Source organism: Aquila chrysaetos, chromosome 10 (assembly GCF_900496995.4).
Source record: "Aquila chrysaetos chrysaetos chromosome 10, bAquChr1.4, whole genome shotgun sequence".
In the NCBI taxonomy this organism is placed as follows: Eukaryota; Metazoa; Chordata; class Aves; order Accipitriformes; family Accipitridae; genus Aquila; species Aquila chrysaetos.
In genome coordinates, this window is record NC_044013.1 from 39,765,080 (window position 1) to 39,793,004 (window position 27,925).

The 27,925-nt window shown below is 37.7% G+C and overlaps 1 protein-coding gene across 1 annotated transcript in view; it reads left to right on the forward strand.

The window, feature by feature from the left end:
• The first annotated feature begins 241 nt into the window (after positions 1-241).
• Positions 242-27,925, forward strand: part of PPM1E (protein phosphatase, Mg2+/Mn2+ dependent 1E) — a 67,503-nt gene continuing 39,819 nt past the window's right edge. Inside the window, exon 1 of the mRNA XM_030027534.2 lies at positions 242-730. Within this exon, the coding sequence (XP_029883394.1) occupies positions 354-730 (377 nt within the window). The 5' untranslated portion in view covers positions 242-353. The remainder of the gene's footprint in view (positions 731-27,925) is intronic.

Sequence of the window (27,925 nt, forward strand, 5' to 3'; positions counted from 1 at the left end):
AGCGCGCCTGCCCTCCACCTGCCTCCCCCCCTCTCCGCCCGCTCGGCCTCCTTCCCCTTCCCGCCGCGGAGCCGGAGCCGGGCCTTCCCCCCCCCCGCTTCAGGCCGCGGCCCGGACCCCTCCGTCCCCTCAGCGCCGGCCGCGCTCCCGCCGCCCAGGCGCGCACCCCCTCCCCCGCCTTCCTCCTCCTCCTCCTCCGGCGGCGTGCGCGCCCCCGCGGGTCCGGCTCGGGAGCGCGCGCGCAGGCGGGCGGGAGGGAGGGAGGCGGCTGCCGGCGGCGGCGGGCGGGCAGGCAGGGAGCTCTCTGCGGGCGCAGTGCTGATCCGCCGGCGGGCGGCCGGGAATGCGAAGCAATGGCCGCGGGCGGCTCGGGCAGCAGCAGCGGCGGCGGTAGCGCGGAGGAGAAAAGCTACCGCCGCTTTCTCGAGCTGTTCTTGGGCGAGTTCCGAGGGCCCTTCGGGGCAGAGCCGGCGCCGGCTCCGGCTCCGGCTCCCCCCCCCGCTGCCGACGCCGCGGCCGCCGCTGACGAGGAGCCCGGGGCAGAGGGAGAAGCGGGAACGGCCGCCGAGGCGGAGGAGGGCGAGGGCGACGCCGGCGACCCTCAGCCTCCCGCCCCGCCGCCGCCTCCCCCGCCGCTGCCCCCGCTGCCCCGGCCGCTCTCGGAGTACATCACGGAGGAGGAGGTGGAGGGCGAGTGCCTGGACCTCTGCCTGCAGCAGCTCTACAAGTAGTGAGTGCCGGGCTGAGGGGAGCCTCCCGCCGCGCTGAGGGGAGGGGAGGCAGGGCGCGGGGCTGAGGGGGAGCCTCCCGTGTGGGGCTGAGGGAACCCCTCTGTGGGGCTGAGGGGATCCCTCCTGTGTGTGGGGGAGTCTCCATTGTGGGGCTGAGGAGACCCCTCTGTGGGGCTGAGGGACCCCCTCTGTGGGGCGGGAGGCGGGGGCAGGGTGTGGGGCTGAGGAGATCCCTCCTGTGTGTGGGGGAGTCTCCATTGTGGGGCTGAGGAGACCCCCTCTGTGGGGCTGAGGGGATCCCTCCTGTGTGTGGGGGAGTCTCCATCGTGGGGCTGAGGAGACACCCCCCCCCGCTCTGTGTGTGGGCAGGCGGAGAGCAGGGCGAGGGGCGGTGGAGCCCCCCACCCCGCCATGCTGGGGGGGCGAGGGCAAGGTGTGGGGCTGAGGGAGACCGTCCTGCTGGGGGAGGCGAGGGCAGGGTGCTTGGGGAGGGGAAGGCGCCGCAGGCAAGGAGTTAAGGACTTTGGTGGTGCTCGGGATCAAAGCGTCCTGCTCTGTCCTGTTCCCCCCCCTGCCCAAAAGACGCCTCTTCTCTCTGCCCCCCTCCTTCCCTCTCGCCGGGACGGGGAGCGAAGAGGCGAAGGGAGTAGAGAAGGGAGAGCCGCGAGCATCCATCTGGAGAGCAGCTTGCTTGGGGAGGGTGGTGGGGGAAATGTCTCACGCTCTGGTGCCAAAGCAGGAGGGGGCTTTGCCTGTGGTTGGTTGTATTGAGGCTTGAAATTGAAATGTTCCCTGCGTGAGGGTTTGTAAATGGGGAAACCTCTGCCAAGGAAGAAGGAAAGGGAGAACAAGGGGCAAGGAAAGAGAGGCAGCCTGCCCTCTTCCCCCCCCCTCTAAAAAAAAAAACCAACCCCCCATCGAGAAAACCACGCTATGTATTTACAGACGAGGGAAAAAAGAGGAGTAGAAAGCCTTAGGAGAAAGCTATCCATAATCATGGGGCTCTTTATACCGTCAGCTGGGGAAAGCCAGCTCTACTCTGCTCTGTACGGAGGCAGTTTCCAGATCTGTGCTTTCTACAGGCTGGTGCATAAAGAGGAAACAGATGGGATCTATTCCCAGTGTGAAAAGTCTGTGGACTGAAACCTAAAGATCAGTTACCAGTGCCTTGTATTGTGCTCAGCTTTGGCTTTGAAGGCTTGAAATAGAAATGGTTGTTAGTGGCGTTTCTTTAGGAACCTTTTTAAACTGATGCCACAGGAGGAGACAAATGAACCTGTGAAAATATGCACAGCACACCGGGGAGCTTTCTGCCATTGAGCTGATAATTGTAATGAGAGGTGTTACTCAGTCGTAAAAATAAATAAATAAAGAACCGGGTTTTACAACTGCATGGTCTGTTTCTATTCAATTCTCATCTGCCCTCTGCGTTTGTGGATGATAGGGACAACACAATGATAGCTGCAGAGGACAAAGCTCTCCTATTCACACATGCTTACCCTGCCACCTTTGGAAAGTCTTTCTCTGGAATACAGCAGCACATTCATAGGATGTGGTAGAGAGGAGAGAGGCAAGTCCCTTCTACGGATTTAGGATGTGTTTTGTTTTTTTAAAACAGACTTGTGAAATCAAAAGTCAGATTAGTGTAAATAAAGTTTTAGACATAGAGCAGATTATGTTAAAGTATTATTTAAAGTATAGCTATGAAATTATTTTGAACTTGAATTCCTCCCCTGCTCCCTTCTCTCTCTGCATGTCTCCATACTCCAGGACAGGCAGACTTAGATTCCCCAGTTTCTGAGGCCCATATTCATGCATGAAATTATTAAGCAAAAACAAAGAAAAAAAAAAAAGACGACATTTTGAGAGGATTCTTTATATAGGGATAGCTCTTGCCAGCTTGTGGGTTTTTTTTGGTTGGGTTTTTTTTTTTTTTCAGCCTTTGTATAAATCTTTTGGTGACTACTGAATGAAACATCTCTTTGGCTTTGTTTATGGTGAAATTAATGCAGACTTCCTTCTACAGGCACCTACATTATGAAGCAAAAAGCAGTATCTACCTCAAAATTAAGGGAGCAGGGGATCATGTTGTAACAAAACTGTTTTCCAAAGGTTTAAATGTTTTGCCAATGTATAGAAAATGCATTTTCAAATAGTAAATTAATATCTTTTAACTGAAGATTGATAGACATTGATTTATATCTGTCTAGCTAAGATAACTGCAAAATGTAATTCTTTAGAACATTTTAAAATACTATAAGCCAAATCTAATAACTTTTAATATAGAGAGCTAAACTGAAATAGCTTTTTCTTGCATGATGGTGGAATCTGAGGTAAGTGCAGTATGCAAAACTGTTCTTCAGATAAAGTATTGTATTTTTAGTACACTCTCCAGTCACCAGAGAAACTTTAAAATGTCACAGGATTATAAAACAGGCAAAAGTAGAATGTCTTCCCCTTTTACAGCTAAGGGTTCTACCGGTCAGATGATTACAGAGATGGGAAACTTCATGCGTATGAGTAAAGCTACTCTTGTGCCAAATGGTTATGATAGTGTTAAAAAAAAATAAACCACATGAAAACTCATGTGAAGGGGAATATTTTATTGGTATGTCATTAGCAAGAAAGACTATATTGTGAAGGCATGTTTTCTGTAACTGTAACTATGTATTAGTCAAATGACTGGTTTGCATTATATGTAGCATGAGGATAAAACCCACTACTGTGAAAAATCCAACAGCTGTTTTTCAGCTATTTTAAGCGCACAGCTTTAGTTCTTTTTGAGGGAAGTAAGACCATCTCAGAAATGAGAACATATTGCCAATCATGAAAAAAATATAATAGTTTTCTGCCACTGTGTAGATCAGTATCAAAGAGTTCCTATTTATGAGATTTTCCTGCTATTTTCCGAAAGACTCATATTCCCCTTTGAGATTTCCAGTTCCTGGTTTCTTTCTAGAGACAGCATATGCTTGGAAAATTAGATTAATGTAATCTTTATATCTGTCTGAATCCCACAAAATAGGTATTGTGTGCTTTCTTAGGGATCCTCAACAGAATGAAACTGATCAATAGGAGGTATGTTAGATGAAGAAAACAATCAAAAAAGAATGTTTGAGGAATTGCATTGGAACATTGGCTGATAGCTTGAAAGTTCATTTTGTGATTATCTTCTATAACATCTTCTTCAAGAGAAAACTATATAATTTAAATAGTTTCTGTGTAGAAACAAATATACTAAGGACTTAATCTGTTAAATATGGGACCCCGTTGCTTGCTTCCACTGATTCAGGAGTAGACCTCATTTCTGACTTATTTTAAAGGAAGAAGTTACTAACTTGATGTAACAGTTACATATCATGCTCTGTTCTTTTCCTCTTCCTACTGATACTTTTATTAAATCTAATGTATTTAAGAAGCTGGTTCTTGACAAGACATCTGAAAAACTCATCAACAAAGATGTGGTTGCTAAGAGAGGAGAGGGCCAGACTTAGTTAAATGGTGCACCCTTAGAAGTTGTGCCAATAGGAAGAACAAATTTATCTTGCTGTTACATTTTTTTTCCTGTACAAATGAAATAATTTGAAAAATTCAGTTGTATATTGGTCTTGCTTTTCATCCCCCCCCCCCAAGCTTTGATGAGAATAGGTATAGTTGGTATCATTTGTACGTTCAGGTTTACTTTCAGTGATTTTGGTGGTGCAATATTTTGCTTTCAAATATTCATTTAGAAACAATTTTAGCAAGATTAGAAAGTAGGCCTATTTGTGTTGAGATTTGCAAAAGAAGGAAAGTAAAATAAAAATAAAATTTAATATTATGTTATCTTAAGTGCTTAACTAAGGCGCTGATGGCAAAATGATTATTTTGAGGACTGCAAAAATCTTGCTCTGACTTCAAACATGAACAGAAAAACTTTTAAGGACTGCCCTTTTAGATTTCTTCAGAGGATACTATGCAACATTCACAGAATATTATAGATCCCAAGTTTAGGATTAAGGAGGTTTGACAGAAACCATTAAATTTCCCACTCCCAGCTCTGTTGATGATTTGGTTCTGCACCTTAGATTGCTCCTGGGTAACAGCATGACAGTGCTATGGCTGAGGCGGGTTGTAGCTGTGTTAATGTCTCACTGGAGCCCCCTCCAAGATGAGGAATCTCTTCCAGAGGGTAGTTGTCGAGCTGGCTGCTGTCAGCCACGTGCTACAGAGTGAGCAACAGTGGCGTGGAGTCCCAGAGACTCGGCCGTGAGTACCACGCTCTGCCGCGAAGGTGTAGAGCTGTGTGGGTGTGGCTGCTGATGCCGACACCCTCAGACCGAAGGGGTTTTGGTCCTAGAAATCATGGTGCTTCTCTGTAAAGAAATTCTAAAACATCTCGTAGAAGTGTATGCAGACAGCTGGGAGAACTTCAGTATTGTTATTAATGCCTTATTACTTTTTCAAAGAACCTACTATGAAATTCAACCCCTGTATTGGATGAAGGTGATATCATAGCACACAGAGATGGGCATGTTTCATACACTTTAGACTGGAAATCATTGTAATCTACAAATAGGTGGTATTTAGTGATAATCGCTTTCAAAACACAATTAATGGTGTACACAGTGAGAGATCCTTTACGTTCTTTTTAAGGCATCTTCAGTTCATGCTCCCACGCTTTTAAAAATACTGAATCAAATCAGATATTTTGATACTCTTTTTAAAAAAAGAGTATCAGCTAAAATGAGCTATTTAAATTGCAGATTTACATTTTGTAATGGTTAACATATATGGTGACATTTCAAAACTTACTAATTTATGATTAAAAGGATGCTGAGTGCGATGGTGGCTATGCTTGGAAGTTGCTTTATATAGCATTAAAAAAAATCATTCTTAGTGAACAGATTATGGGAATGTATTCATTCCAGTGCTTTTATTTCAATGAATGTTGCTAGTAGTACAACAAATTAAAGGGAATTAATTTTGTTAGGAGCTTTTCACACCAAGATTTTTTTGACCCAAGAGCAATTTGCATAGATTCTACTACTCCTAGTGAAGCTGTTTGCTTTTGCATACAAATTGATTGAAGAATTAGATCTGTGTTAACACATTCTTTTTTTGGACCTTCTATAACAACTGTTGAAACTAGACTGAGTTATCAAGAAAGAATGTATATATGCATCTGTTTAATAAATCTTACTTGTAATGTGTTTTTCATTTTTAAGATACTCAAAAACCTTTGACTAACTAAAATCTTACTGGCAATCTTGTGAAACTACTTTTGACTCTATCTTTTGGATGTGATTAGCATGTTAGGCTTCATTCCTTTAGAGTTTGTTTAGTAATTCTTCTTTTTTTGCACAAAACACCGCATAGAATATTTTTTATCCTTAAAATTCCTCATTGTAATTACTTTCAACAATGGCAGAGTGTTTCTCCACCTGTACTTTGAAGAAAAGATAGTCTACTTAGTTGTGGTTCTTTTCACAGAAGATTTTAAAAAATTGTTTTTATTGATGTTAAGGTTAAACTTTTAGTTTTCTTATTGATGTTAAGGTTAAACTTTTAGTTTTCTTTACAGTATTTTAGTAGAAGCTTCAATGCCTTGACTGCTCTGTCACTGGTGTATGCTCTCATTTGTTTTTTGCTGTCTCGCTAAATTGCTTACATGACCGCATTAAAAGCAAAAGCAACAGGGCATGTAGTACACAGATAATGAGTACTATTTATTCCTATATTTGATGTCACACTGAAATAATCTCTGGCTGTTCTGCACCGTTTTCTTTCTTCACACTGTTTGGTGCATACTGTTTTTTGGTTTGCTTTCTCCTAGGAAGTATTCTTTCTCACTGACTAGGAAAGATATCTGAAAAATGAGATGAAATGGAGTTAGCGCTTTAAAACATTAGATGTTCTTTGAACCATGCTGCAAGACTGTCTTACACAATGCAATCATGATTACGTAATGCAAATGGTTATAAAAATAAATGTGTCCTGGACAATATGTGTCCATGATGTGTTAGTAACCTATGACATGCTACTAAACTGTAAATGGTCATTGCTGCATATTATAGTGTAAGTCCTCATCTTTGGTTTAGCTGAAATCAACCAGTAAACAAATGTTCTAGATTTTTGTTGTTATAACATGTTAGTGATTAGATAAAATGAATGCAAGTTGTGGACTTGTTTTACAGAAACATTTCATTAGGAAGAAACAACATTAGTGGCCTTTAATAAGATGTTTTATAAAGAAGTATTCATCAGAGTCATAAATTAGAACTGCATGGGAAATAGCTGCCCTTGGGTACTTCAATAATTAATACAGAAGTTAAACGAGTTAACTAGATTGTAGGATTACCTCAGTTTACGTTTATATTGGATGGAAAACAGCTAAAGGCGACTAATGATTGAGTAACTGAACCAACAACTGAACCAAGCTGTAGTACTGCTCACCAGTTCTGAACTCCACATGCAATCAGTTGAAAGGTTTGATATTTTTTTGTTGGTAGAGCAGGATTAAAAAGTTGACTGCTAAACTTTGATCATGGGAAAATGTGCTTGGGTGCAGACAAGTATGAATTGGGAAACATTTGCACTTTCTTGTAGCTGTAATTACAATAAAAGGAATATTTTATTAATTTGGTAAAACTGTGGGTAGCTCCTTAAAGTTGATTTTCCCAGAGGATATGGTTTTGAAGCTATTTTTGCTGGCCTTTTATGATCCAGTAAAGTCTGTTATATTTTACCTAACGATTTTTCAAGTTTGGTTTCTTTTGCTTTTCATTTACAATAAAGAATTTGAGTACTTGCTCTCATTTGAGAATATGATCTTTTCATAGGCTCTGTACTTCCATCATGACTTAACTAAAAATAGAAGCAGCATATAAAAATAGGCCTTGGCATTTTAACTTCTTGGCACTGTCTCTAGGGCTGTTCCTTTCACCTCAGGCTATGACCTTCTTACTGAGGTTCAAAAATCTGAAATGAACGTGGTAAGTTATTCTTCATTAGTGTTATGAACACTGTAGTCTACATGTTATATTAATTAGCTTCTAGAATGATTCTTTTACTTTCAGTCCTAGCTTAAAGTTATGGAATGCTGAAACCCCCACATTCTAGTTGAGAATTCAACAAATAGTTACGTGTTTTCTTTTTTAGTTTCTCAACAGAGAAAATATTAGGTAACTAAAATTTGGGTTTCCGTGTATACTAGCTTTACATGCAATGAGCTTTTGCTCGATTAGACATTGCTTGGTTATTCTTTTAAATTTTTTATATATATATTTTTTTTAATTATTATTTTTTTTAAGAAGGTATTTGGCTTATTAGTTTGTAATAGGTCACCTGAAAATCAAGGGAAACATTCAGCTCCTATTGGAACCTATGGGCCCAGCTGAGGACAGTGGTAAACTACCTAAAATTCCTACCTGCATAAAAAGTAGGAATTTAAACCAATAAGCTAATAAAAACTAATCATACACACTTTACATATACAGCATGATATATATTTTAATCTAAAGCTTTTACCAGCTTTTCGTATAAGTAGTGTCATTCTGTTTAAGCCATCAAATCATTGTGTTTGAGGCAAATATGATTGAATACATGTATTTTATATGTAAAGGTCCCTATCTTAAAAGAGTTTATTCTCTCAGCTGTCTTATTACCACTTTCTTCTGAAAAGCTGTGTAAAAACCTACGTGTTAGGTAACGAGAAGTCAGAAGCTCAGTATTTCTAGAGATTAGGAGGAACACTATTGTCTGGGGAACAGATATGCTTTCTGCTTGCAGAACATGGGTGCATTGGGTTGTTCTTAGTTCTGCTTTCTCACTGGAGTGTACTCCACAGAGAATAAGGGATATATCTGTTATAAAATGAATTTAATCTCTCCTCTCCTTGGCACTCCAAAAATGTTACGTCAGATTTTAGAAGAAAATGAATTGGTCCTAACCTTAACATTCAAATGTTAATTGTTGGTGAAAGTGCCCCCAATAGAAATGAGCGTTGGTATAAATACTGTGCTGAACTACTAAGGTTAGTCTATGTTAAGTTCAAAGAAACATCTGTTATAACAGTTACCAGAGATCTTGGATTTTTACTGAATATTTTAAAATTTTGACATGTGGAAGTGATTTTAAAGTGGTGCTTGTACATATGATTCTTCTGTGATGGCAAAGAGTAGTAACCAATAGTAGTTTTGATGTGCCCAAAAAGGATTGAATTTGAGATGTATTCATGTCTTAGAAATCTAAAGAGAAAGTGAGATATATTATTCATTTATGATATCTGATAGATCAGAAGAGAGAAAAAACTCCCCCCTGACCAAATACTGCACATCCTTTAAAAATAAAAATAGCGTGAGCTCTTTTCTCTGGTCTTTAACCTTTTACCTCAATGGTACAAACCGTGTAAAATCCATGAAAAGAATTGTCTTCCATATAAACAGAGGGTTAGAGTTATCACTGTGTAACACTTGTGCAATTCCCATTGAAAGAAGTGGAGAAAAGAAGATGCAGTTTCCAAGAGAGTCTGGCTGGGGATGTATGCCCAGGCTACCTGGTTGGAGAGGAGAAATGAGCCTATATTAAGTAATCTGATCCTCTTCCCCAGTGCATTGTTCATCTGAGAATGAATTTTAAGTGGTTTAAACTTTCCTCATTGGTGTTAACCTTTCTCAGTTTGACTGATTATGAATGACCCAAATGATCATATAGAATACTTAAAATCTTGCTAATTACCTTGTATACTAATTTTAGAAAAACATTTTTGGATATTGGATACTTTTGGTTTAGCACCTCACAAAACTGAATTGGTGCAATTCACATTCACTTTGTTTTTATAAGTGCTGATGCTGTTTATGACATACAATACAGTCATTTTTAAAAACATCAGACAAGCCACAGAGTTCCAAATCTAGCTCTGGGGATTAAAGAAAAAATAGTTTCTCCTACAAAATTACTAAACATCCTAAAATATTCCCCCCCCAATCTTACAAACTCTCTGTCTTGGGAGATGTGAGGAGAAAGGTTTGTCAACAGGGAGTAAGAACAGGCATTTTTAATTATCTAGAATCAGTGTATATAGAGAATACAATAAATATGAAAAACACCTCTTAAATTTATCCTAACTAGTTGAAAATTTAAAGCAGAAAGCAATGAACTCTAAATATTTTTATTAATTTTTTTGTAAAACCTGTGGTTCTATTTCTATTAATGTAATTCTATATTAAACAGTTTTTTTAAAAAATTACAAAATATGTAATTTACTTAATAAAAAGCTAGTTTTGCATTAACATATTGAAAGCTTTTCAGTTTAATTTATCATCCTCTGAAAACTCATGAAGTAATGCAATTTGTTTCCATGCATCTTAACAGGAATAAAGACAAAGGTTGTAACAGCCCACGATATGTTATAGTAAGACATGTGTGTTTGTGTCTATCTATATTTACTTGTCTGTCTAAGCTCTCTTAAACACCAAATTTTGATTAGTCCCTTTATGAACAAAAATCAGCTAGCCAAACAGAAATTCAGAATAAGAAGGGAGTTTCAAGATATCTTGCGGTCTCATCCTCTTTATTATGGAGTGGAGCAAAATATTAAATCTGGAAGTAACACCTTGGGTGGGGGGGAGAGTATTTTTTGGTTTTAATTCTGAGAAAATTGCCATCTGAAATAGCGATAACAAAAACATCTGTTGAGGAAGTACAGAAAGAAAAAGGAAAGCACTTTGAGGAAGTCTGCTTTATATTTGTAAAGATATGAACAACAGCTAGTCAGGTAGCATGAAATAATAAAGCAGAAAGAGGAAGAAAGAATTAAATAATATCACAAACTGAGTGACCCACCCATGTCCCTTCCATTCATTTCTTAGAGAATCATTGTCAGTCTGTGAAATGGGTCTGCAAAAGAGAGAAACTCATCAAAGTTTTTTATAACCCCTGTTTTATTGTGGCAAACTTTCTAAACTGAAAGTTGGCTATGTACTGCTGTATTTATACTTACTTTGACACCTTTGCAAGATATTAGGGGCTATGCCGTTACTTTTAAGTAAGAGAAAGATCTGGTACTTTCTCTCATGCTCTTGCTTTCGTATGGGTTTGTTATTAATATCTTGTTACCAATTACAGATGCTTTTCAGGGAGCTGTTTTAGGCTTCACTCAAAGGTTTCTTGGAAAGACTGGTAAAACAATTCAACTGTCTCCTTTTAGTGGTGAAAAAGGGATGACACTGTTCTATTTTGCCTGTGGACATTTAGCACATAAAAAAGGAAACATTCTGAGGTGTTAAATCAGCGAAAAAAACCCTTTTTAAAGAGCTACTTCTATCTGGGAGCAAAACCCCAAATTTCTATAGGCTGGGAAAAAAAAAAGAAATTAGGTTTGTTAAAATTAACAAGCAAATAATAGCATAAGATCATATAGTATTTTAAATACTACGTGCCAGCAGAACATTTTCCTCATTTTCCAATATGCTCACTACTGCAAAAAATTAAAAATGCGATATCTTCACATTATTCTGGTAGCCTTGTGGTGTATTCTATAATGGGATCTTGAGGGATTTTGCATTGATAGGCATCCGAGAGTTGTGTTAGTACTTACAGTAGAATAAGGATTCAGAGAGTTTGCTAGAAAAAAATATTGCTGCAAAATCAATTTTGTGAAGATAGTCAAGAAAACTGAACAGCGTAAATCAGTGAGATATTTTACTAGAAGCAGTACCATAGAATTGTATCTAGCTGGAGTATCTGTCTAGACTCTTGAAATGCATTCCGTGGGAACTTGTATTTACTTTTCTTAGTTGTTAAATTTCTGGTGACAAAACAATGTTATCCACTGGAGCAGTAGGGAATATGAGTTGCTAGTCTCATTTAGAGCAAGGTTAAGTGACATGATAAAAATGATTACAGTGAGAAGTCTAAAATAGCTACCCATGTAGTAACTGGTAGCAGCAATAAACATGGAAAGTTTCAGGAAAATGCCAAGCTAGACAATGTATATGGAGGTTAATTCACATTTTTTCCACGTCAAGACCTTCCGAGTTATGTCAAAGGAAGTTTGGGCTAAATAAAAAGGCACAGGATATAACTCTCCAAAAATTGCTACTTTAAAATCCAAGAATAAACTAACACACCCTGTAGTTTCATAAACCCTTATGTTTCAGAACTGTGTTAATTAATTTACCATATATTTATCCTTCTTTTTGAAGACGATGATTTGTTTTACTTTTCTGTTCTATGAATAAGGAAGGATAAATACATAAATCTGGGCAGGAGGTTGGAAGAAATTTATAGTTTAAAAAAAAAAAAAAAAGGCAAGTGAGTCTTGATTTTAAAAGTAAACATAAAAAAAATTCCTCTCCACCTAAGAAAATCCTTTTCCTTCTTAATCTTTTCTCCCCACTCTCTCCCCCCCCCATCAAAATGTTTTCATGTCTTTCTGTAGTTAAAAGACAATTATATTGTGCTGCTTGGAGAGGGAGAAGGGGCATCAGTCCTTTAGCTGTAATGAAAACTTGTGACGTCTTTCAAAAGGTTAGATGTCTAGCTATAAAAAAAGACTGTTGAAACTTCACCACTGGTAGTGACACTATAAACACTTAATCCTTTGCTTTTCAGATTTTTTTTGTGAGTAAACGTATGGGGTCTTCTAGACTGCTCTTGAGAGATTTTTTTTTATTTCTTTTTTTTAAATCTGTGATATCCAAATTCTTTCCTTTTAAACATTTACATTGACATTGATGGGTACTTTGAAGCTTCAAGAATTCCTCCAAGTCTAAGTATCTCTTATCACTCAAACCCTGAAACATAGTTCTTCAAGGAGATAGGTGATAGAATCTGTAACAGAGTAAATTTAACTGGAGTTGTTTTCTGACATATATAGAAGTCACCAATTAACACTTCAAGAATAAAGGGACAGAATGATAAAATCTAATAGACAGTGTCAAATGAAAATAATTTAAAAAAATTGTGAGAGTGATTAGGTGATCTGAAACATCAGATCAGCTGAAACACTGTTAAAAGGAATTGCTAGCATGCTCACTTCTTTAGTTAGTTACTTGCTAACCTCATACCTAATGGGCTGTGTTTAAACATCCAAGTAAAATGTTGATTGAACCTAATAACCTAATCGGTTCCATTTAAAGTCTGAACAGCTGAAATCGATGAAAACTAAAGGACTGATGCCTCTTCTTCCTCTCCAAGGTGAAAAACTGTATCTCCTATTTGATTTCTTGGTGAAAACGGCACATTTTTTCTGAACCATATTCACTTATTTATTCAATAATCTGATTGTCAAAAGTAGCTATAGTGCAACAGCTTTAATGTTATTACTATGGATTTACAGAATTGTAATCTTTCTTAGGGTTCACCATCCTCTTTTATCAGTGTTGAATGTTTCTTCCATGACAAAGAAAGTCTGGCAAGGTAAATAAATGGTCCAAATTGTTTTGTTCAACCAACATTTCTGTGTTCAAACCAGCTATAGATGCTTTCATACTTCCAGGAGCAGTTTGAAAAGATAAATCTGTCATCTATCATTCTCTATCAGTTCCTCCTCATGTTATTTTACTGTTTTATAAATGGGAGATAAGAATTTATCATAGTCTAGAAGTCTGATAAAAAACAGAAGTACATTGACGTAGCAAGCTACCGAAGAAACTGGTGTTAATGAACTTTGGTTGCTGCTTGTTAGACATTGCGAGGAGGACAATGTACTTAGTTTCAGAGGTCAAACACTGCAACTAATCTACTAATTCCAGCCCCCAAAATACATCAATTTGGTTGGAAATGGTAATTATTAGATTTTTTCTTTCTGGTATGTAAGAGAAATTCTGCTTGCTGCTAGCAGAATTTAAGTGTGGAGTGATATGTTGACTTAATATTGAAATAAGGAATTTGCAGCTGTATTAAATATACTTGTAACTCCCCAAACTCCATGTTCCAGCCTACATGCTTGGATATCCTGTAAAAGAAAGCATTTCACAAGTATTCTTTTGCTCCGCAGATTAATCTGTTTTTTCCCCCTCCTGGATCCAAATATAGTTTACACATGTCTGTTGTGTGAATACAGTTAATTGTATGAGGATGATGCTACTCTCTGTATTTGCTTGCAAAGGTTAATTATTCATTTGTTATAATCATAATCTGAAAAAAAAATATACACATGATAAGGCAATAATTTTTAAAACAGCACTGGTAGCTAGATACATGGCTGATTAATTTTACTGTAACTTTTACTATTCCTTTCTGTGCATAGTTATAAAACCATTACAGTACTATCAATGAAAACAGTAGAGACTACTAGTGTTAGTATGAGTAGAAAATACAAGCTGCAAGTCTCACTTAGTGCAATGATAAAGAAATTTTGTAGTGAGGTGTCTAAAATTGCTACCCTTATCATAACACTGGTGGGAACAACAAACTGGGAAAGTTTCCGAAAAAACGGCACCATAGACAAAGCACTTCAGGAAGTGTTACCCTTGATATCATGCTTGAAAATATCTTTCAGATTATTTTATCTCTGCAAACTATTGGCCAAGCCATGGTGCTCAATAAAAAAATGAAGCACACAAATACACAGCTCAGATCCTGTCTATGACAGCTTTTACCTATACCCAAGAAACTAAACAAGCTTGCCCATGCTCACTGGTAAGATCAAATTAGTTTCCTTAGTTAAAAATAACATGCTTGTAAGCATACTAAAAAATATAAAATCAGTTAATTGATATGTTAGTGTGTATATGTAAGTTCTTGTGCTGATTTGTTTTGTTCTGAATTAAGCGTGCAGGAAAATTCTGACAAAGGATAAAATTTTCCTCTAGATCATATTTCAGAGAATGCCATTTGAACATAAATAAGCTTTACATGCTTTAAGTTGATTTATATCACTGGAGTATAAAAGAGGAAGTGAAGAGTCTGAGGTGATGTCTCAGTCAGGAGTTAGGCCTTAACACCTGCAGGGAATAGACTTGTCTCAATGAAGTGTTTGAGGCACCTTAGTGAATGCCTATTTATATAAAAAATAGCTCTATAGTGATAATATGTAGTTAAAAGCTGGTTTGACTACATGTGACTCTAAACCCATTACCAGTTTTTACTGTGCTCTTAAACTTTGCCAGATTTGCTCCTGTGATAACACTCTGAGCTGTCATCTCCCTCTTTCTGAAAAATATCTAAACTTGAAGAAACAAATCTGGATGGTATATAATCCTAAATAGCTACATGGAATATGAATTCTTCCTATCAGTTATTTCTCTATTTGTATTAATAAGTTTCATTCAAGCCCTATTGATCCCAATTAAGGGTTGAAATTAATAATTGATTTTCGTTAGCTCAAGGCAAATTAATCTCAAGGCACTGCAGTAGATTGTACTCACTTTCTGTTACTGAACTTGACAGTCAGATTCAGTTAGAATCCAAGAGTGCAGCAGCAGGACTGTATCCCAATATCTTAATGTGACAGCTACCAAGGGAATTACTTTCTGAAGCAGAGGAATGGAAGCTGGAAAGTTTGAGGGGGTGGATGCAGACAGATATGACAGGATTCTAAGAACCTGGGATTCCTGATGGCGTAGGCCTTCAGAGACCACCCACTGAGCTTTGGCAGGTAATAATCTAGGAAATTATAATACACATACTTTAAATGAATGTGTTGAGATGTCTGATCTGAGATCTTCATTACACATACAGGAATGCTTTTGCTGCTAGAGCTCTGTTATTTTACCAAATTCTATTGAAGATGAGAAAAGATTTTAGAATGGATTTTGTAATGATGTAGCATCCAGTTAAGTGAGTAAAAGTATGACCAAATTCTAGAGAAGGTAGCATCATGATATTCCTATAAAAGAAGAAAGTTCAGTCAACTTAGATCTGCTTTAACTGAATGGTGCTGGCATATATCCTGTGCTCTGCATGTGTGTGCCTATGTGGGTAATTATATTGTAAAAATCTGGCATGCAGAAGAATCATTGTGACTGAAGATCTAAGATTTAATCCCCGCCCTGTAACATTTCTACAGAAACTTTTTTCAACAGAGTAACTCTGTGCAAATGATGGAAATTACTGTTTGTAAACATTTAAAATAAGGTGTTTGCATTGTACAACATAGCCTCATTCCTTTGTCACAAAGCCACCAGACAGATTTTCGTCTTACAGCTAACCAGATTAAGCATTCTGGCTAGATCTCTGTATGCTGTTACAAAAGCATTCCATCTTCTCCCCCTCCCAGTTATTTTGAATCTGGAATATAAAGCAGTATGCATGTAATTGGGGAAAGAAATGTAATATATTTATTGGTGGCAAGGGAGTTCAGCCTCTAGTGGGGCAAATGGCAGTGTGCATAATGAGGTTCATAGCATAAGATTTAGTAGCATTGTAAAGGAATTCCTGTCAGAGTGTGGCTCTGATAGGACTTATCAAAGAGTACATGCTACTTATCTATCTTCGGCAGAGAACTCTAACTCTGTTTAACTGTCAGCGCATCTATAATCCTTCCAAGTCTGGAATTGTTGATAGGGTGCCAAATATCTTGGATTATGTATTGTCAGTAAGAGTAAGATCTGTGATTGTAATATCAAACAAAGCAAATGTAGCTATTTAATGAAATAATGCTGAGCTTTTAATATGGCATAACATAAACCCAGATTTTTTTTTTTTTTTTTCATTTGGTAACGTGAGCCATTTCAGTATTATATTGGAGATAGAGAGATAAAGACTTTCAGGATTACAGCTACCTATGTACAGATAGATAGCACAGACAAAACTAGCAATTTTGGGGGTTATTTTTGCATGATGGAAGTCTTAATAGATGCGCTGTTGAAATGTTCTGGTCAATTAGTACCTTTGTGGCATTATGAACGTGGAGATGAGACAATGTTATAGCATTCAGCAATGAAAAAATAATGTCAAATAGGACAAAATGGCCTAGTGCTGAATGGTGTAATCAGCAAGTAGGCTATTTTAATTCTAACTCTCCATAAATGAACATGTGTCTGTTTGCTATTTTATATTTAAAAGCATACACACACAGACACATGCATACACAGGCTCTGTAAATAAATATATTTTAATTTAGGGCTGATAGAGACTGTTGTTTCTTTCTTTAAAACTGAAGTCCTGTGTTAAATCTCAGAACAATTTCTGCCAACTGCAGTACTGGGGTTAGCTCAGGGGTTCTTTCAGTTTCTGGTGGTTGTTCCTGCTCCCCCTTCCCCAGTCAGTGCTCATCTAAAATTGCATCTTGTTGGCAGTTCTACCAGTGATTTACGTGGTAGTGACAGTCAAATATGAAGAACCAGACCAATGCCACCAATTCATGTCATTTCAATTCCTTGCCAAATGGGTAGATAGATGCTCATCACTTTCGGCTCCTTTGATACAACTGCCGTTAACTTTTGAAATTCTTACTGTGAAGACTGCACCACCTTATATCCTTACCTATCTGTAAGGTATGTCTGTTAACAGGAACATTTAAAGCAGGTGAATAATCCTTGTCCCCTACCCAAAACAAAATAAAACACCTCTTGACCTTTTTTTAGTTCACCCATAACAAAGTCCTTGGGCAAGTAGCTCCTACAAGCCTACATTTTTCTTCATTTCCTTTTCAACTCAAGGGTAATAGCAGTTAAATCTAGTAAAATAAATGTTGATTGATGGAGTTTATTCATCATGCCAAGCTAATGAGGCATCATAAATATATTTTTGAATGTGTAAAATCCATTGGGGGTGATTGCTACAGTTGGATAAAAGATACAGTGTCTTGATTCACTTGTCTTGGAGTCAGGAACTGGCTGAGCGAGTCACTGTTGATTCAGATTTTTTCAACCTGCAATGGTGCAAATAGATTATTTTTCAAAATTCTCCAGAGGAGAAACGTGACAATGCAAGCCTGTCTGGTTTTTGAGTTTATCCCCAGAGATGCAATAAAACGGTGGGATCAGATGCAGAATTTCAAGAAGTAAAATAAATTAACGTTTCCATTTCTCTTCTGCTGACATACTTTGTTTACAAGATCTTGGCTGAGAGTATTTTTGTAGCTCATCAATGTCCTTGTTTCATTTACCCATGTTTGCCACAGAACTGGTTTCTGGTCTAAAGAAAAAGAAAGGGTTACCTGTATCTATTATACTGTATATTGATAATAAAACAGTGATCTTGACCTATGCATAATGTGCAAGTCTGCAGTTAGTGGTGAGAAAATGTCTGCCAGCATTTAGAAATGTTTGTCATAATACAGGGAATTACAAAGGCAATTGGTAGGCTGGAATTCCTTTCACATGGGCTGCTTGTTTGCATCTTAACTAGATACTTCCTCATTAGTCTGAGAAATGCAGGTCAAAGAACCCAGTCAGAATCTGGTCGTTTTGCTTCTGTGTGCTGCTGTTCATCTCCAGGAAATCTGGGTTGACTGAGTGAATATGGACTCTCTATTAATTATGAGTATTATTTGTGCAGGTAGAAGCAAATTAACCTTTACTTGCAAAAACACCTCACTACAGTGCATATGTATTAAATCAGTGAAAGGTTTGTTATTCGTGTTGATATCTTACTGTGTTTTGCAAAGTTCAAGAGAATAATATTTTAACATCATATTCCTTTGGGTATGATGATCACACTAGTTAAAATTTCCTGTAAATTGAAATGTTACTTTTAAGGTCATTGTTCTTTATGCATAAGAATGGAAAGAACATGATGCATTTGTAATGGAAAAGAGCATTGCTATGGAAAATGTCAGCCTAAATTGTTCCTCTCGTGTATACAGAGGTTCTGATGTCAAAGGTAAATGTTCTGTATTAAATGCCCTGGAATTTCTTTAGCTATAGTAAATGTTTTCAGACTCAGCTATTCTCTTCTGAGTATCAGCTTGTCTGATTTGGTACTTGGTTACAAGAACCTGACACTAGCATTTATCATGAACAGGAGAGCCAGGAGCAAAACCAATGCAAGTGGCAACGTCTTGACTTGCAAAAGAAAATTTTGTCGCTGTCCTTCTTCCCTCATTCAGGTTTTAAATTACCATTCTGTCTTGGGAAAAGTGTGCAGATGTCCTTCTAACCCAGGGATAGTATGAACAATTCAGTGCAATAAATTAAAACAGAAGGTGAAGGCTCTTGAACTGGATGGTAAGGTAATTCAGTTGATCATCTTCCATTAGCAAAAACTTGAAATATATCTAAGTGTTTTGAACCTAGTTTTCCTGGGGTGGGATGGGATATGATTATGAAACTGTGGCATTTACTCTGTAACTGTGCTACGTTATTGGTAGATTCTACAGCATCTCACTTCGGTGTCATGACTCGGGTTCATGAGAGCTGCAGTCTGACACATTGAACTGGAGTTTAAGCTGACAGCACAGGAATAGAGGCCCTGTTTCAGTGCAGCTCTGCTCTTGTGTGGAGTCCAACCACACCCCACACGATACATGAACAATTACATTAGATGAAACGCAGATTAAACCAGCAATTCGTGAGATGGGATGAACACAGAGGAAGGAAACTACATCTCAGGGATTGTGTTTTAAGAGTGCGGGAGTATGGTTAAGAAAATCTTTTGCAAAGTCTGTGTTTCCCTTTTGCCTGCTATCTTGCCTCCAAAGTAGATAAAACACAGATATTTTTTTTTGTGGCCTGGAAGAAGTTTAGGTGAAAGTGCAAAGGAGTATATGTAAATTACCACAGGCTTCTTTTTGTGCTTGTTTTGAAAACGCTGAACAAGGAGTGTTAATGGTATTTTTATGATCTGTTAAGGTCTGAAAATGTTCTCAGGACTTATATAAATGTCTATCAGTAGTTCAAGTTTAAAGATTAGCTCCTGGACCCTAAACCTTGTTTCTGCAAAATTCCTATTAGCATTTTTTGTGCCACTTAATACTTGTTTCTTTATTTTTTGAAGTACAAAACAGGCATAATTTTGGCAACCTCAGAGATGATGTAGGTGTTACTTAATGTACTTCAGTTGTTGTGTGTTGTGGAGTCTTAAGAATGTGAACTTGAAAATATAACACTACCTGTTGGGAGAACGGCAAACTAATTTAGAAATTGTCCAAAATATCTACACATAGCACTGTTCATTATAGTCTTAAAAATATGTAGGGAGAAGGATGTTGCCTAGTAAAATGTTTTGAGGGAAAGGTTGAATTTTGGATTTGCCTTGTGAAGGTGTGCAAGAGCATACAGCATATCCACTAGATTGCTGTTCTTTCACAAGTGCGTTCAAGTGACTTTTTTAAACAATATAAACTCTTAACTGTTCCTCAAAGAGCAGCCGTTCCATCCCTTTCATCATTTTTGTTGCCCTTTTCTGTACTTTTTCTTGTTTGTCTGCACATGTATGCGCTGGGAGGGAGGTGTAAGAGAAACCCGGACTGAGATCCAAATCACAGATAGCATTCAAATTGCATGAGCACTCAGGGTTTATAAAGTAGTATAACAATGTTCCTGTTTCTAATAATTAGTACCATTCTATTTGCTTTATTTTCCTTTAGTGAAGAGTAAGCTGGCTTTTAAATAGACCTATTTATTATAACTTACAAGATGTTTCTCCCAAGTGGTAACAGTCAGTTCAGAACCCACTATTTTGTATGTGAATTTAGGATGGACATTTTTTCCCTATATGCATCCCTTTACATTCATCTAGACTATAATTTTGCCTGCCACTGTCACCATCACCCAATAGCATGACATTGTTGCAACTAAAAATATTCTATCCTGAGTAAATATTATATTAAGATATGTCATTTAAGAGAAGGTGTATATAGCACTGTTTAACTTTTAAATGTTTAACAGATCAAAATAATGAAAATAAATCGCTCCTGTGTTAAGTATAGGAGAATGCCCATGAATTTTAAACTGGCCTCAATTATCCTTCCTGCTGTGGTGCTTTCATTCAGATAAGCCTGCAGCAAAGCACTTGGCCTAAAGATGTTCATATGCTGTGGTCTCTCCATGGAAACAGTCTTAAACCATAGAAAACAATTCAATTTTAAAAAGGCTGAATCTCCTTTCCAGTTGGCTCCTAAAATAACTTTTAGTTCAGCCTCACACGTGCTAATTGCAAGTTAACTAGGCAAAGGCTGGAGGATATTGTTAGAACCATTTTAAGGAGAAAGTTAGGGACATTGTTATGACTACCATTTCACTTATACTTCAGCTGCTAGTGTTGTCTTAAAGAATGATCTGTTCTTTCACCACTGAATTTTAATTTTGTGGCCCTTTTGGAAAGCTGAGGATTATGAGCATTACTAAACTCATATTGTGGAATCCTGCCTTTAGTTAACCATTTGCAGTTTTTTCAGATGCAGAAATTACGGTTTGGGTTCCTTTTTCAAGCTCCTTTGGCAGCTGCTAGTCTGGATGTGAACAACCTTGTTGGTATCTCCCTGTTCTCTCCAGACAAAACCAATTTTTCTAAAACGCATAGGAATATCACCAATATCACCATTTTGGTTTAGTCATAATTAGCCTGAATATTAAGCCCAGCAGACAGTTTCAATATCTATTAAAATTAAATTTGTACTATAAGTTCCCTTGGAACTGAATACTGGTTCATTTTGCATCCTTTTTTCCTCCATAGCTCTCACATAGTAAATTTTCCTTGAAAGAAGATTGTATATAAGAAAACAAACCAAATTATTCTGACCATATGTCAGGGACACCCAGCAAAGTATACTTTGCAAACATGACAGCTTGATCCAAAAGACATAAAAAAGTCTTTCCTGCCTTAGTGATTTTAGGTAGTGAGTACTATTGTGAACCAAATAGATATTTTACTGATATGCTGATGACATACAAAACCCCCACTATTCACAGGATCGGGAACCGGGACAAAAAGATAAGTCAAGACTTCCCTGAATGAATGCCAAATCCTTTGTGAACTGTCTGAAATGCTGCTAGTGAAATGACTAGATTATGTTGATTCCTTATCACTAAGAGAAACAGCAAATGCTGTACAATTGCTCCAGTCATGTTGCCATGATATGACTTCCTTTGGGTAAATTATGATCTCCTTTTGGATCAAAATTATTTTTATCTTAATTTTCAAGGCTCCACCTTATTTTAGTCAGTTTGTTCCCTCTTTGTTTATGGCCTGTGCTCTAACAGCGTCTTGCAGTGTGATGTTCCATTGTGCAGCAGGGAATCAGTCTCTTCACCTTTCAGACCCTCTGTGCCCATTATATTTTCTCTGATCTTGAATGATGTTCTGTTTTCCTCTCATCCTTTAGCTCTTTCTTCAAGATTAATGTTTCCATCAGCCTTCTACTGCTGACTCATTCCTGATCTCCTAACTGACTTGCTCTCACAAACTGTAATATGTCAACCTGTGAAAATAATTGATAGAGAGAAAGACCAAGAAAATATATGGGTAATTAAATAACGTCTTGTAATTTCCTGTACTGTTCTGTGTCTGTCAGGTGTCCTCCCCATGAAGCTTAAAAGTTTAGCCTATTTTTGTCTGTGTTATTGCATGTATCCAGCCATGGGCCTATAGAATCGAGACAGACACTGAATTTGCTCTTTTAGAGATGATTGTCCTTTGTTCAGAAGCTGCACAGCTACTTTTCTTCCTGACAATTCTGTACGTTTTTCTAATGTTTTTTTCATCCATGAGTTTTCAAACTCATCATTTATGTCCCTGACTATCCCTACTCGTGTAGTAAATTTTGTCTTGAGTTATTTCATAGCATGGGGAAAAATGGGATTCTGCAATCGATTGATTTACCAAAGAAAGCCTGTAATAAAGCTAGGAACAAGCCTAGGCCTTCTTGATTTCCTATCCTTGCTGCTATGATTTCTCCCTTTGCCAAGCTAAGCCATAGCAAGTAAAATTCCAAAGGGTTTTGTGGTTTTGGTTACACAAATTTTAGCATCATTTTTGTATTGTAGGAATATTGTCTCTCTAGTTACTCTGAGATACTTAGAATCTCTCAGGAAAATTAAATCGTGTTGCTTCCTGCTTTTCTTCCTCAACTGCTTTCGTGTTTCTATAACTTCCTTTAGATACTTAAGATAGCTAGATAAATCTGGACACTGTTGTCAGTTTAAAAGATGTGTTGGATCTGGAATAAAAGTGATGGATGATAGGTTTGTGAATAAGAGTGAGTACTTAATGCTTTGGTTCTATTGTACAGGTGTCCTGGTAACAAAACCAGGATGCAGGGTTGCAGCTGGTGCCGTATGGATTCCTACCTGCTTTCAGAGTGGTATTCTGTCCTCAGAAGTTGCATGGTGGTAGAAGGGACTGCAGAATGAGGAAAATCATTAATCTTCACTTAGTAGGTTTTTTCAATGGTTAGCAACTGAAAACTTACTGATGAGTACTCTAATAATGGAAGATAGAAGCCAACATGTTCGATTCCTGATAGTTACTGTAGCTGCTGCTACAGCCATCTGGAAAGAGAGATTTCAAGTCTGCAGCAGAATGAGCAGGAGATGGCTGTAGCTGTGAGGAGCCAGAAGGACAGTGTCTGACTTCAGGCACCAAAATGTCTTGCAGTATCTCTGCTCCTAAGACACAGTGGCCTGTGAATAGACCACTGAGGAGGTAAGAGGAAACCTGTACAGCTGGAGCGGCCCTTTGAATTAATATTTCATTTTCCAGGGCTGTCAGACCAGTGCTTTTCACATGCCCTAAAATTTAAAACAAATTGGAAATATTTCAGAATTGTGCATATACACAGTCTAATCTGTTTAATTGCTGTCTGACAATATGAAATCAGTTCTGAATGTATATCATTCAGTAAAATAATAATTACCATAGCAACACACACTACATCTGAAACATAGCTCTTCCCTACAAAAGCCCAGAAACAGAAAGCCTGAACTCTTCACACAGCTCTAAGAGCAATTAGTGAGGTTTCTTCCTTTTTTTCAAATCACAGTATTTGAAAGAGGCCAACAGATGTCGAAAGGTAAACAACAATCAAATGTTGTTTCTGTACTTCATCCTTAATTAGGGATAAATCACTGTATTGTATCTTTTATGGCAGAGATTGTAACTGATTTTGTGCACCAAAGATAAAACTGCAGTAGACATAGGATATCAGCAGGGATATCATGTTGATGCTTCTTAAGTCCTGCTCACACTTGACCCAAAGGAAAATACATGTTCTGTGACCATTTCCCCCAGGGTTCTTTGTTGCAATTATCCTTCTCCTGGCTAAGAACCGGCAGCAAAGCTCCCGAGCAGGCAGCCACCAGGATGTTCAACAGGGTCTTCCACTGCAAGTTAAAATTTTAAACAGTATTTCTTGAAATACAGTGGGTCAAATAGAGGTGTGACAATATTTTATTGTGTCACTTTCTTGTTCGTAAATAGATGGAGACTTTTGTTCGTACGTGCATTGCTAAAGAATATCAGAAAAGCACAGGGTGGCTTTCTGTGGGTATCCTCACAAAATGAGGTAAAATGCTTAATTTTGAAAAATCACACGGATTTTCCTTTACCTGGATTTTTTTTCCCCAAAAAAGTCCTATTAGATCCTGATAAGATCAGTGTTTCTATTTCTAAGTTTTACTTCTCTGTGAAGAACATTAGTGAGTTTGACAGGTATTTGGAGCTAAAGGTGTGTGCAAATGCGTGGAATTAGCAAACCAAAGTTAATCCTAGTAATTTAGTGCAGTTCAGTCACTTTCTGTAATTACAATGGTAACATCTATGTGAATATTGCTTGATTTTGTTTATGCATGTACATGTGTACATGCACGAAGAGTTTAGTGTTTTTTCTTAACGGATACCATTACCGTCAGCACAGTTTAGATGCCTGAGTTCAGAGTTGTCAGTCAGAAAATGATTTAAAAATTTGGTCTAAGAAAGAATAAAAAACCAGCAGTGGTCTTAGGTGCATAATTTGTTCCCTTCTGTAGTTTAAAATGACGGAAGCAAGGATGAAGAGACTTTGCCCTGTAGGGAGTAAAAAGCTACTGAACTGGGTGAATGATAGATGGCTACACTAAAAATGGTTTTCTTTCCAGAATGAATTTAGAAGTCATTGGGTCCATAACGTGAACTCTGTGGTCTATTGCCCTTGGGTTTTTTTTGTGTTTTGTTTTGGTGAGGAAGAGACACTATTTTCAAAGATTAGCTTATTTACAAAAGTGCTTATTGGATGTGCAGTTGATTTCCTGCCCGTTATTCCATCAGCAGGAGTAATTGTTCCATAGGTACAGTCAGGATATTTGACCAAAACCCATGGTGCTAAAACCACTGAGGATTCACTTACAATCTTCCTCTCAAATACTTAGGAGTGATGACAAACCCTCTATCATAGTCTCTCATTGTTAATTTACATAAGCATGTGATCATTGTTACAAGTAAAAAAATTGTTTTCTTCTTTCTGACATGGTGGAAAGGTGTTTTCAATTAGATCCAAAATACATGCACTTGCTGTCCTTCTGTAGAGAAAATGTCAATTTCCTGTGCTCCTCAGTAAAGGATCTGTCATGAACACTTGCCCCATTTTCATTGAAAAGTTCCATGATACCTGACGAATGTAGATTATCCAGGTTCATAAAACCATTATATCATTAGCACAACCAATTTGTACGACTTCATTAAGCATTACGTAAAGACAGAATGAGAATTTTAAAGCCAAATTTTGCTAATCAGTTATATGTGTACAGTTGTTTACCATTATTTATTGATGTAAATTAAGACTGTGTCAGGAAATATTTTAGATTAACTTTTTTATGTGCAAAGGACTATAGACTAACAGATAATATAAATTTTTACATTCCATTCTGCATGTTCAGAGTAGCTTCGTATAAAACAACCAATTTTTAATAAGTAATTTATGTTCAGAGAATGGACTAATTTCTTTGGCTATGTGCTCAACATGTATGAAATACAAACACAAATGTGGGGAAGGACCAAAGAACTACTTTTCTCCAGATAAATGCGGAATCATGTCCTTTTTCACCACTCTGTTGATTACTTAAAACAGCAAGTGTCTGAAGTTATTGCATTTTCAGCAAACTAGTTCTTTGTGTGTGTGAAAATACCAGTTTGGTAATTCCACCTGGTTTTTTTTATTCCTTGTCCTGTTCCTTATTTTGTTACAGTGGATTTCAAATTTTTATCTGTGTCTCTGTGGGGAAGAATTTGTAGTTTTCAGTTGCTTGGATCCACAGCAGCAACAAAATACTTTGGAAGGACTTTTTCCGGGAAGCAAGAACATGTTTATATTTGCAGTTTAAATTGCTTCTTTATTCACTTTTCTTTTTCCTAGCTTGTGCTTTCTCTGTTTCCATAACAACAGAAAAACTCTTTCTATAGTGCCTTAGTATTTTTTCAGCAAAATACTCATTTTGTTTCCCCTCTTTTCTCTCTTTTTTTGGATTGATATCGAAATGAGTACAAATTGGAACTGATAGTGGGAAAAACAGTTCTCTTTTCTCTTAGTAAGGTATTCATAGGTCAAGATTGCTTCTGACTTGCTGTAATCAAATACGTTTTTTTCCGGGGAACATGCCCACGATCTTCACATTTTCCACAGGTTTTTTTCTTATTATTCTGTAGACATATATCATAGCAACTCAGTCTCCAGCCAAAGAGCACTGAGAAGAGCTTGCCAGCACCTCTCTGGGCTTTGACAGGAGGTGATGGCTTGGGAAAGACATGGTAGGCTTAAGAACACTCTCTGCTTGTTAAGTCATATTCTTAACAGTCAGATTGGCCAGGCCTTGGTATCAGTGGCAGGCTTCAGCAGATGCGCCTTTTGGCAGTGCTTTCTGATTAAAAGGCTTAATTTTATTATTTTTAACCACGCTTGTCAGTTTGAAAGCATTAATTTAGTTTTGTGTGTGTGTATATATCTCTTAGAGAGATTATTTGTGACATGAAGGATAGAACACAGAGAAATTTTGTGACTTTTCATTGATTATTCCCCCCCCAACGTATCTGCTATTGCCCTTTCTGCTTTAAATTTATTTAAACCTTAGATTTGTTAAATATCATTAAATTTATGTAGCAACTTTTGATTTCAGCTTGAGAATCATATAGTAATTGTGAACAGTGAGCAATACCATCTTGAAGTCACTAGGTTATAATTTTTTTACTTGTTTTTTGATATTAAATAATTAATCTGGAAAAACAGTAGTAAAGAGAATTAGTAATGTTTTGGTGTTACTTTGATTGTAAAGAACTGATCCTGTTTATTAAAGGCAACTTTTTAGGATTTCAGCACATAGGGGATCGGTGTCACTCATGTATTTTGAATGTTGGTAGTCTTTAAATGAGCAGGGTGCCTGCTGAAAATTCAAGAGTGTTTTCTAGCATTTTGAGGCCTAATTTAAGGTCAGTCACTGTTGACAGAAATACTCTCTTTGCAATTCCCTCACTTTTGATATCAAACATTAGAAACACAGAGTAGTCAATATTATATAATTCTGAGTTAATTTTTTTATGGTGTTCAAATCAGCATTAATGTTTATCTTCTCTCCCATAGTGTCTGTTTCGTACCATATCTTTAATAAGAAAAAAAAAAAAGGCAGTTAATAAGCATAAACTTACCAGTCGGAAAGCCAATTGGGAAGACATATTTTTTCTGATGTATGTGTATAGCTCTTGCTTTTTATTTTGTAAGCATTCCTCATAAAATTACCAGAGTGTTAAACCAAAGGTATTTATAGTAGCTGAAAGAGTTTTGTACCAACAAATTTTTGTGGGTACAAATTCTAATACACGAGCAGATGGTAGCACCTGCAAAGTTACAGATGTATGTATCCCTTTGTGCAAAAACCAAGTGCTATTGTGTTTCTAAAGATTGATTGCTGAGAGTTTACTTCCAAAAAACATTGTAATAGCCACAGTAAATATAAATGGTAGACAGAAAGGGCTAGTCGTTTTGGAAGGTTACTTGGGAAGATGCATGCTGCGTATGAAGGTTACTACAAAGAAAGGCCAGTTTGTTTTCTGTCCGCTTCGTTCTCATTTTGTGTGTCAAAGCTGTAAACCATACTGTTAAACTGCGAGTATATTGAAGTCTTTTGGTTTAACAAGATGCATTGAAAGGTTTCCCTGGATGCAGATCTTATTTCATGTGGTGTTAAAATGTTTCCTTTCTTTCAGTTCCACAACATTTGGCATAGTTGTTATTGAAGACTTCTCCACTGGACTTTGGCACTCATCATTATTCCTTACTCCATTTTATTTTCCACTTTCACTAGCTTCATTAAGTGTCTCTAGATGAGGCACTTAAAAAGACAGGTTGGAGGTCACATCAT